At 42.4% G+C, this 10,270-nt stretch overlaps 1 protein-coding gene across 2 annotated transcripts in view; it reads left to right on the top strand.

Moving 5' to 3' along the window:
* PDPN (podoplanin) overlaps positions 1-10,068 on the top strand; it is a 24,560-nt gene extending 14,492 nt beyond the window's left edge. Inside the window, exons 2-6 of one of the 2 annotated variants that reach the window (XM_029947953.1) lie at positions 1,126-1,259; positions 2,652-2,781; positions 6,653-6,682; positions 7,239-7,344; positions 8,343-10,068. In XM_029947953.1, coding sequence (XP_029803813.1) covers positions 1,126-1,259; positions 2,652-2,781; positions 6,653-6,682; positions 7,239-7,344; positions 8,343-8,349 — 407 coding nt within the window. In that variant the 3' untranslated portion in view covers positions 8,350-10,068. Of the gene's footprint in view, positions 1-1,125; positions 1,260-2,651; positions 2,782-6,652; positions 6,683-7,238; positions 7,351-8,342 lie in introns of both variants that reach the window. The other variant, XM_029947952.1, reaches the window with a different exon arrangement.
* Positions 10,069-10,270: the final 202 nt, after the last annotated feature.

Here is a 10,270-nt window from a genome sequence, read left to right as displayed (position 1 = left end):
CAACTTGAGCGCTGCCTGGATGCAAACATCAACTCTTTAATTACACAAAGAAGCCTCCAGGCACCCCAGCCCCTCTTGCTCCTGGGGTGTGTATGTTTGCTTAGTTTGCAACTGTATTTAGTCATGGAATTTCCAGAGCCACTCTTGAGTATGGGGAGGGAGCTCATGGCCAATGAGTCAGATTTTTAACTCATGAAAAGGGCTATTTGATGAGTTGAGATGATGCCCTTGCTTGGTCGTGATTTAGTTTGGACCATTGCAACAGAGGTTAAAGGAAAGGCCACTGCTGTTATCCGTTCTGCTCCCCTCTACTCCACCTGTGTGTGGAATTCAACCTGCTCTGCCACCCCACCCATCCCCTCCTCCCCTGAAAACCTTTCTCGTTGGTACAACAGGGTCATCATTCAATGTTAACATCCAGAAAGCCCCGGCCAGGGGCACTGACATCCCTATTAGTTTAGCTCTCTGTGCACTGAAGACTCCTATTGGTTATCTCGGCCCTGTTGTGTATATGACTGTCTCCCATCGATATTAACCTCAACTATAAAATAAGAGGTAGACTCCTTATGAGGTCTGTGGTCAGAGGTAACAGTTCTCATTCAAGGAGACAGCGGTCTCAAAATTAAACAGATAGCAAGCTTGATTTTTAAGAGATGGAGATCTGCTTCTGGGCATTCTGATTCAGAATATTTAAGATAAAGCCTGCAAATTGGTATTTTTAGAAATCTTTCCAAGTGACTCCAATTTAGAAGTTTTCCAGGTCTCAATGATCTTCTAGTGACCCAAATGCTTTACTTCATTTAATGAAATGGCACCAGGAAGAATCCTGTTCATTACTGAAAAGGCAAGGTAGACCTTGCCCCATGTCACCCGCGTCGGGGAAGGGCAGGTGGCTTCACCATTTTGCATCTTTATCCCCTTTGCTTTGCTATGGAGACAACCAGGTCCTTGTATGTGAGAAAGGTGCAGCAAAAAGAATGGTTTATGGTAAGCTGGAAGGATGACCCTGCCCCCCAAAAAATCCCCAAAAGAAACGGTAAAGAAAATAACCTGATGGTAGCTGGCCAGTTTGGTCCACCCACACAATTTTCTACCTTAAGCCCTGACCCAGTCTTTCTTTCTCAGCCAGCACGGTCCGGCCAGAAGATGACGTGACACCAGGTGTGGAAGATGGCATGGTGACCCTAGGTGCAGAAGACAAAGTGGTGACCACAGGTGCCAGTGCAGATGCTGAGGAGACTGCTGGCCCAACAGGGCTGGTGAGTGTCCCGGGAAGAGTGGAAGGTGCCCCACAGCCATGCAAGGACACTCTGTGACTGGCTTAGTTCACTCTGCATAGTGTCCTTGTGATCTATCCATGATGTAGCACATGTGAGCATGTCTTTCCTTTTCAAGGCTGTTATTCCATGGTATGTCTGTACCACATTTTGTGCATCCATCCGTCGGTCAGTGGACATATGGCTTGCTTCCTACTCTTGGGTCTTGTGAACAGTGCTACTGTGAAAAATGGATGTGCAGATACCTCTTCCAGATCTTGCTTTCAATCGGGTATACACCTAGAAGTAGGATCAATGGATCATCAGGTAGTTCTATTTTTAATTTTTTTGAGGAACCTCTATCTTGTTTTCCATAGTGGTTGCACCATTTTATATCCTCGCCAACAGGGTACAGTGATTTCAGTTTCTCCACCTTCTTGCCAATATGATATTTTCCATTCTTTTGATGAGAGTGAGGAGGTCATCTACGGTGGTTTTAGTTTGCCTTTTCCCAATGTTTATGTTAAGATACTGAGCATCTTTAATATGCTTGTGGATCATTGTCTATCATCTTTGGGGAAGGGTCTATGCAAGCCCTTTTGCCCATTTTTGAATTAAGTTATTTGATTCATTAAGTGGTAGGAGTTCTTTATACCCTTATCAGATATATTATTGGTAAATATTTTTTCCCATTCCATATATTGCTTTTTCACTCTGTTGATTATGTCTTATAATGCACAAAGTTTTTAAGTTTGATGGGGTCCCACTTACCTAATTTTTGCTTTGTTGCCTGTGCTCACTAGATTATTTGTCGAATACCACATTGGCATGAACTTTGAAGTCAACAGAATCACTTCTAAGTCTCTTTCTGTTGCTTGTTGGCTGTCTGAGTTTGGGCATGTTGTCTAATCTCTCTTGTCCTCATTAAGGACTAATAATAGGATTGACTTTAGAGGGTTGTTTGTGGAATAAATGGGAAGGTATTTTAAAGGCTTAGCACATAGTAGCTCTCAATAAAAGCCAGATGTTACTCTAATTGGGGGAGGGAGGACATTGAAAAAAGATACAACATAATATGTGCCAAATAAATACATTCAAGTTCAAGGGAGAGAAAGAAAGCCTAATGACCTGGTATTTTCTGAAGAATTAAGACCCTAGGGAAGTCAACATTTGATATTTATTTCTGGAGTATATTTGGTTTTACTCCTATCCCCACTCTGTTATTTCTGTTTGTTTTATTGTTTCCTCTTTAAATTTAGGTCATTATATATTTTATATATTTATGCCACTTTTTTAAATTTATGCCACTTTAAATTCCTTTCTGTTATAAGGCTGAGTATATATTTTAAAACATTAGATTTTATTTTTCTTTTGTCTCATTTACTTCTCCAATAGGTGCCAACAAAGATAGAGAGTATAACGGACTCTCCCATAGAGGATCGACCGACTCAAGGGAGCACAGCACATCCCAATGAAGAAAGCCAGAGTACCACAACCTTGAGTGTAGTGACCAGTCAATCCACGGGTAAGAAAACCAGTTGCCCCAATAAGTGTTGATTTTCTTTTGGATGATCAGTGCATTCCAAGTATCCATGAACAAATCTAATGATTAGTGGGGCTTATATTGGAATGCAAGAGTAAATTCTGAACCAAGCCTTATGTGCTAGGTTCAGAATTTGACTTCTGTGGTTGCTAAACTGAATTCACTTTATCGGGTTGCTGAACACAGCTCTCTACTCTGAATGACAACTAGTGAAAATGTCCCCATATGGCAAGTTAGCTACTAGTGTCATTGCTGACTGTAAATCAATAAAATATTACACTAAGAACTTTTTGTTAACTCCCAAGAGTGGAAAACTCAACCAACCTATGTAAGTTGTAATCGATTCTATGCTCATATTTATCATCTCACACTGAGTTCATGTCTATACGGATGGAGCAAGAATCTATTCTAAACCAGTCTTACCAGGATTTGGGGCTGTCCTTGTGATTCGTAGTTGACACCTGCAGCAGAGTGAATGGAACACTGTTTTGGGTCTTTGTCATTATTATGAGGTATAGGCTATCACTGAGAATGAGGAAAAATCATTGCCATGACAAACTTAGCAATGGAAAGAAAAAGCCTCCTATTTCTAGAGCTTTCTTAAGAGAAATTCAGTTGTTTGGAATTTTTTTTCATTGCCTTATTTTGTAGTAGATGGGGGGAGGAGAGGAAAAAAACTAATCCTCCAGTAATTGCACTGAATGCTTGCTAATTTTTGTATCTAGATGAGGGTTTTCATCTTTAAATGAAAGTAACCATAAAGACTTTACCTAAATTAATGGTTCTTCCAATCAGCTGCCCATCTGAACACCTAGAAAATTACTCTTTATTGTTCAATATACATTTCTAGGCTCAATTGCCATTCTGGTTTAAAAAACTCTATAGTGCTTTTGAGGATTTTTTTAAAAAATTGCTTTATATTTGTACACTCAATGACCATAGCAGCATCATTCACAATGGTAAAAACAAGAGAGAAGCAGGGCGCCTGGGTGGCTCAGTTGGTTAAGAATCTGGCTTCGGCTCAGGTCATGATCTCACGGATCGTGGGTTTGAGCCCCGCGTCAGGCTCTGTGCTGACAGCTAGCTCAGAGCCTGGAGGCTGCTTCAGATTCTGTGTCTCCCTCTCTCTCTGACCCTCCCCTGCTCATGCTGTCTCTCTCTGTCTCTCAAAAATAAATAAAGAACAATAAAAAAATTTTTAATAAAACAAACAAAAAACAAGAGCAGCTCAGATGTCCATCAACAGAAGAATGAACATGCAGAATGTGGTCTACACATTTAATGGACCATTGTTCAACCTTTAAGAGGAAGAAAATTCTGACACAGGCTACAATACAGAGGAACCTTGAGGAGATTACGCTAAGTGGAACACACCAGTCACCCAAAGACAAATACTATGTGATTCCACTTAAATGAGGTACTAGAGTGCCTAGAGTCAAATTCCTAGAGACAGAAAGTAGGATGGTGGTTGCCAGGGGCCAAGGGAAGGAGAGAGTGGGGAGTTAGTGTTCAACAGCTATAGAGGGGTCAGTTTTGTGAGAGGGGGAGTGTCCTGGAGATGGCTGGTGGTGAGGGTGGCACAGAGTGAATATGTGTAGTGCTGCCGAACTGTCTATTTAAAGATGGGGAGGATGGTTTTATGTTATGTGTATTTTACCATGATAGGAAAGAAAATAGTTGTCTGAAGTGCTTCGGGCATAAAACCAAAAGGTCACTCCGAGATGCTAAAAAAATGTTACCGTTTAAACACTAGATAGAAGCAAATAGGGGTGACGCCAGGGAAGAATCATCAGTATAATTGATCATTGGAAAACATTTAAAAATTCTGGGGAAGAATCGATTGTGTTTAAACTGAGTTGACAGCCAATTACTTGCAGAAAATGGAGTCTTCTTCCTGTCGTAGGACTCTCCTATTTCTTTAAAACAAAATTCTCAGTTCTCTGGAAAATACTCATGATTAGGCTCCTGTCCTGTCTCTTGCCCCACCCTGTCACAAAAACTGTGACTTACTGCACATTTCCACATAACACATCAATGTCCCAGAAATGTCCACATGTGAGTTAAAATATAATTAAAAGCACTGGGTTTTTTAAGAGGTGATTTTACTAGGGCAGCAGATGTCTTTCCCATGAAACACCCAAGCACGATGATGTTCGCATGTGTGTGACACATTCTCATGACCACAGCCGGCGTCCCTGGGTGGGAGCCAGGGAGCAGAGAACTAATAAGCTCTAATTTGGTAACAGATCTTCCACATGAATTTTTGGTAATATGTTTTCTGACCAGTGGTGTCGCTGATGGTGATGAGGATGCGTGGTAAGCCGAGAATCAGCAGCCACCATTTTAGGACATGTTACGTGAATGGTTGACGTTTTTCTACAGGTCTTTGGCAGCCATGACACCTTCCTCCCGGGCTGGCCTCAGACCCAACAGTCTCTCACTTCTTTTATGGGGGTACAGCACCATCAGCTTGAGCTCCATGGAAATGCTCTATAGCCTTGATGGGTTCAGCTCATGCTGGCAGAGCTGGGCTCAGACACTTGACCTAGGACCATCTTGAAAAGGTGCATTCTTTTGGAAGAGAGATTTGGTATAGAGACTTCTTTCAAATCCAAGCATTAGGAAAAGTAAGCACCTTGCAGATGGTGCCTTCACCTTCCATTAGGAAAGCTTTTGGATTACCTGCGGTGTCTGTAGTTTGTGAACTACAGTTCTAGGGAGGGACCTGATTGATTCCCCTCTCTCTATTGTTTCATTAAATCAAAATCTCTTTGACTTGTTCTCCATCTGCAAACTAGGTAAATAACCACCACCCAGAGGAGTTAAGGACTTGGTGGGCAAGGAGGGTCATGGGAAAAACAAAACAAAACCCAAAGCATTTATTTTGTAATAGACATTGTATAAAATTATCTGAAAGAAACTCACAGCTTTATTACTTACTGACTGTAAGTTAATAATTCAAACCTGTGTGATAGGTTAATGAGAATATTCACATTGTAACTATAGGACTAGGTTTGACTGTAGAGAGAAATCTTAAAATAACAGTGGCATAAACACAAGGGATATATTCCCTCATTAAAAAAAATTTTTTTAATGTTTATTTTTGAGAGACAGAAAATGAGCAGGGGAGGGGCATAAAGAAATGGAAACACCAATTCTGAAGCAGGCTCCAGGTTCCGAGCTGTCAGCACAGAGCCTGATGTGGGGTTTGAACTCACGAACCGCAAGATCACGCCTGAGCCAAACATAGACTGAGCCACCCAGGCACCCCATGTTTTATTCCCTCATTAAACATAGCTGGGCGTATTGTTACCCTGTAAGGTGTGGACTTTGCTACTAAAGAAAAAGCAGGGGATTGATACCATAAGACAAATCACAGTCTGGACCCCATCTTCCAGAATTAGAGTTTACTGCTCTAGAATAAAATCCTTCAAAATCAGCCTCATCACTGTGGATGAGTTTTCTACGGTCTTGACATTGGACCAACAATCAACAGCCTTGGCTCCTTTTGTTACCTAAACCCCTGAAACTTTTTGATCATTTATGTAAGATCTCTGTGCATCAGTTTCCTTAACTCTGCTCTCTAAAGTGGGTGAGAAAAAAGACCAAAGTTCTCTGGACCCATAGGTGTGAAGAACCATTCATAAGTTCAATAATAATAGCTTTGAAGATAGAATCATGTCAGAGCTTGCTTAAAAATCCTCTGATCCAACTTATTTAAGAAATTATCCTCTTTGCTTGTGTTTTGCACCTTCCACTTAGACTAAACTCATCTTTTGCCAATTGTTAAATTATAGTTATTAAATCCTAATAATTCTGTATCGTTACATCTCTTTCTTTCCGGAGAAAATAGGTGAAGAAACAGAGACAACAGTTGAGAAAGGTAAGTTAGATTTTGTTATCAAAATATTTTTTATGGGAGTTTAAAAAAAAGTTTCTTTGAAGCTAATCTTTTGATGAATGGCATTCTCTCCTGGATTGCAGTCAACAGGAGTGCAATACAGAACCTTCTGAGAATAGGTTTCAAGCCTCTTTGAAGAGAGAAATGAAAATTGCCTGTATTTAAAAGTAAACCACAAATGAGTCTACTCATTTAATGACAGCTATGGAAAATGGTGTCATATCATAATTTATTGTTACTAAGAATGGAAGTAGGGGCTAATTTAGTAGCAGCAGACAAACATTACCTAATAATGAACCGTGAAGCCACCCAGTATGAGTGGTAGGCTTGATAGATCCTGAGACCCAGGAATCTTGCCACTCTAAGATGGCATTAGAGTAGCCCCAAGTTTCATTTCTTCTACATCAGCTCCCACTGGATAAGGAAAAGCTAATTAGAACATCACTTGCTATCTTCAGTTGGATGGGGGTATTGTTTATGAATGACACAGATGTATCCTTTATCCAGGGCTCATGCTTTTTTTCCCCTCCTTAATCAGATGGCTTGGCGACAGTGACCCTGGTTGGCATTATAGTCGGAGTCCTACTAGCCATTGGATTCATTGGTGGGATCATCATTCTGATTGCTCGAAAAATGTCAGGAAGGTACTCGTAAGTAAAGACTTTACACCCATGTGGTGGATAAATGAGAGTGGCCATATCTAGAACCTCAACCTTGAGTCCCTAGAAACCTCTAATAGCCAGGGGTGCCTGGCTGCTTCAGTTGGTGGAGCATGCAACTGCTGATCTCAGAGTCTTGAGTTTGAGCCTCACATTGGGCGTAGAGTGTACTTTCAAAGCAAAAAGTCCTTTTCAGAAGTCCCTTACCTCTGTAAGGACTATATTTGAAATTTCCCCAGGAGAAACAGGAAACTTCTTGGACCTTCTAAGTTTCTGAGAGACAGAGTGAGAGACAGAGAGAGAGAGAGAGCCAGAGATGGCTTTTTAGTTGACTCCTATTGAGGTCTAAGCAAATTTGACCTCTTGTCTTAATTTTTCAACTAACCGAACTTGAAAGAAAACCCAAACCAAGTTTCACCTTGATACCTGATTGCCTCACTCCCAGGCATCTGAGGGAGCTAGGCAGTTTCCAGAAGAGCATCCAACACAGTGCCTGGGCACCATTCTGATGATAATTCTTCTGGTAGTGCGATCCCCTCCCTCCACTCCTGCCCTGCACACACCCACAGGCATGGTCGTGAACTCCTAGAATTGACCATTGGTGAGAGGAAGGGGTGCTTTCTTTCTCTGAGAATTTCTTAAGAATTCAGAAGATTCAAACTCATAACCAGAGGGAACCTTTTTCTTATTTCTCTTGGGGAGATGTTCTATGATGGGATGGAGGGAGGCAGAGAGGACAAAAGTTATAAAACGGGGGGCTAAGGGACACATCCAACAATACCATTGCAGATTTGTGTGCTTGGAAATGCCTGGGAGTCTGCCCCTGGCCGTGTATGCAGGAGGGATGAGTTGGGAGTGGAGAAGAGGTTCAGGCCCAGAACTGCAAGACTTAGACAAGAGGACAATAGGATGGTGACTCACAGGATTACTGTTCACGATGCCAGTAAAATAAGTGACAGCCACCTTTCTCTTTGTTTTCACAGGCCCTAAAGAGCTGAAGAATTGTGCCCTTCTGCCAACATGTTAAAAGAGTTTCCGACTTCCCCGTCCTGGAGCATGTGGGAGAAGATGACCCATGGAAATGCTTGGCGACCCCAACTCCAAATCCATGGTGATCTCTCCGCCTACCCAAAGTAACACAAGGAAAGACAATGCAAATGACTTGATCCTCTGGGCATTTGCTTTTTGAAAAACTTTTAAATATAAATCTCATACAAGATGATTTAAAGACGAAGTGCATAGAAAGCGGAGCAAAACGATGTAAACGGATTTGTAACTAAGATGATATAATTTAATCGATGTTAGAAATGATAATCATGTCTTCGTTCTGACCATTCTCTGTTATTGTTAAAATGCAAACAAGTCTGGAAATATTTATACCAATGGAGCCCTTGGGTTTAAGTGCTATGTTCGTAAATGGCGAAAGCATTTTGCAATTTCTGATCTGTTGAAAAGCACGCATTCCAAGGTAGTTGGTCCATTTTCAAATTTCATGTGAATAATCAAGTAGAGAATCTAACCTCGTATAACCTGTAATGAACGACTGCCTTTCACTGGCCCAGGTAACGCATTTTGAAGGTACCCATTTTAGATCATAAACAGGAAGTCTATCGTTTGGAGAAGGGATTTTGTTTCTCGCAGTCAAGTCATCAGGCAGGTTCCAGGCTTGCTTATTTATTGCCTTCTCCAGTGACGACTTGGTGACTCAAAGGTTTGCTCCTACCTGCCGCCTCCTCTTTCCTCAGATAAGGACCAAGGAGCCGGGGACTCCTGGGGCAGCCTTTTTTTCTTTCCATGACATAAGTCCTCCGGATTGGGAATAGGGAAGTGTTAGCCTTGGATGCCACAGAGGCTGCTGGAGGCCCAGTGGTGCCTGAGGCTCAAGAGTTCCAAGAACCACGGTGGTCCCCAAACAGAAGGAAACCCTGTGCCTGCCTCTGGCCTGAGAAACAGAACCTGGCAATTGTCTAACATTTACATCCCGCCTCAGAGGACAGATGTGAGACACGAGAAGAATCCTGTAAGGTAGTAATTTAAAGAAAGCAGGTGGATTTAAAGGCTTGATGTAAAAATAAAAGAGATTCCTAGTCTTCACGACGCACACCACACACTTCCGGGGAGTCACCGTTGAAAAGACCATTAAAGTCAAGGAGCTCAAGCTGCCATTTGGGGTAGGTGCCGTCCAGCTCAGTACATTTCTTCCTGTAGGTGAGGTGACTCCTTTTCCCCAAACACAGAGTTTTTATACTGCGCAGATGGTCTGTCACGATTGTGGTTGTGCAGGGCGGATAGCTTTCCCACTTGTGTGAAAAAGGAGACTAGAAAAGCCCAGCCCACGTCCCTCTTTCTGTCAGGAACATGGGGATGTTGTGTTAAAAGCATGCTCTTCTGTTACCCAAGTCCGGCTGGTCCGCCAGCCCAGGGTCTAGAATCTGCTAATTCAGAGAAGGGGCTTTCGGGGATCTTTGAGAGCTGACGTTACCCTCCCTTTCCTTCGCTCAGGTTCCTGAACAGGAATTGGGGACAAAGTCCGTTTTGCCTTTCCTGCCCTTTCTTTTTTCTGTCACTGTGAACCATAACCGTCCGCCCCAAGTCACACACTGGACCCGCCGCCTGCTGGGACAGGACTGTGGGTTTCTTGGTCGCATCTGTGTTGGTGCTCAATGCAGTGTAGACGTGTTGTAAAATAAAACTGATGATTGCATGTAATGATGCGTCAGACCTTTGATTGGAAAGAGCATGTCTGGGTCACACTTTAGAACACCTCCAGGTGAGGGGCGCCTGGGTGGCTCAGTCAGTTAAGCATGCAGCTTCGGCTCAGGTCATGATCTCACAGTTCGTGGGTTTGAGCCCTGCATGGGGCTCTGTGCTGACAGCTAGCTCAGAGCCTGCAGCTTGCTTTGGATTCTGT

The sequence above is a fragment of the Suricata suricatta genome, chromosome 8 (genome assembly GCF_006229205.1).
Source record: "Suricata suricatta isolate VVHF042 chromosome 8, meerkat_22Aug2017_6uvM2_HiC, whole genome shotgun sequence".
Lineage (NCBI taxonomy): Eukaryota > Metazoa > Chordata > Mammalia > Carnivora > Herpestidae > Suricata > Suricata suricatta.
This window is presented reverse-complemented; position numbering and strand designations above follow the sequence as displayed.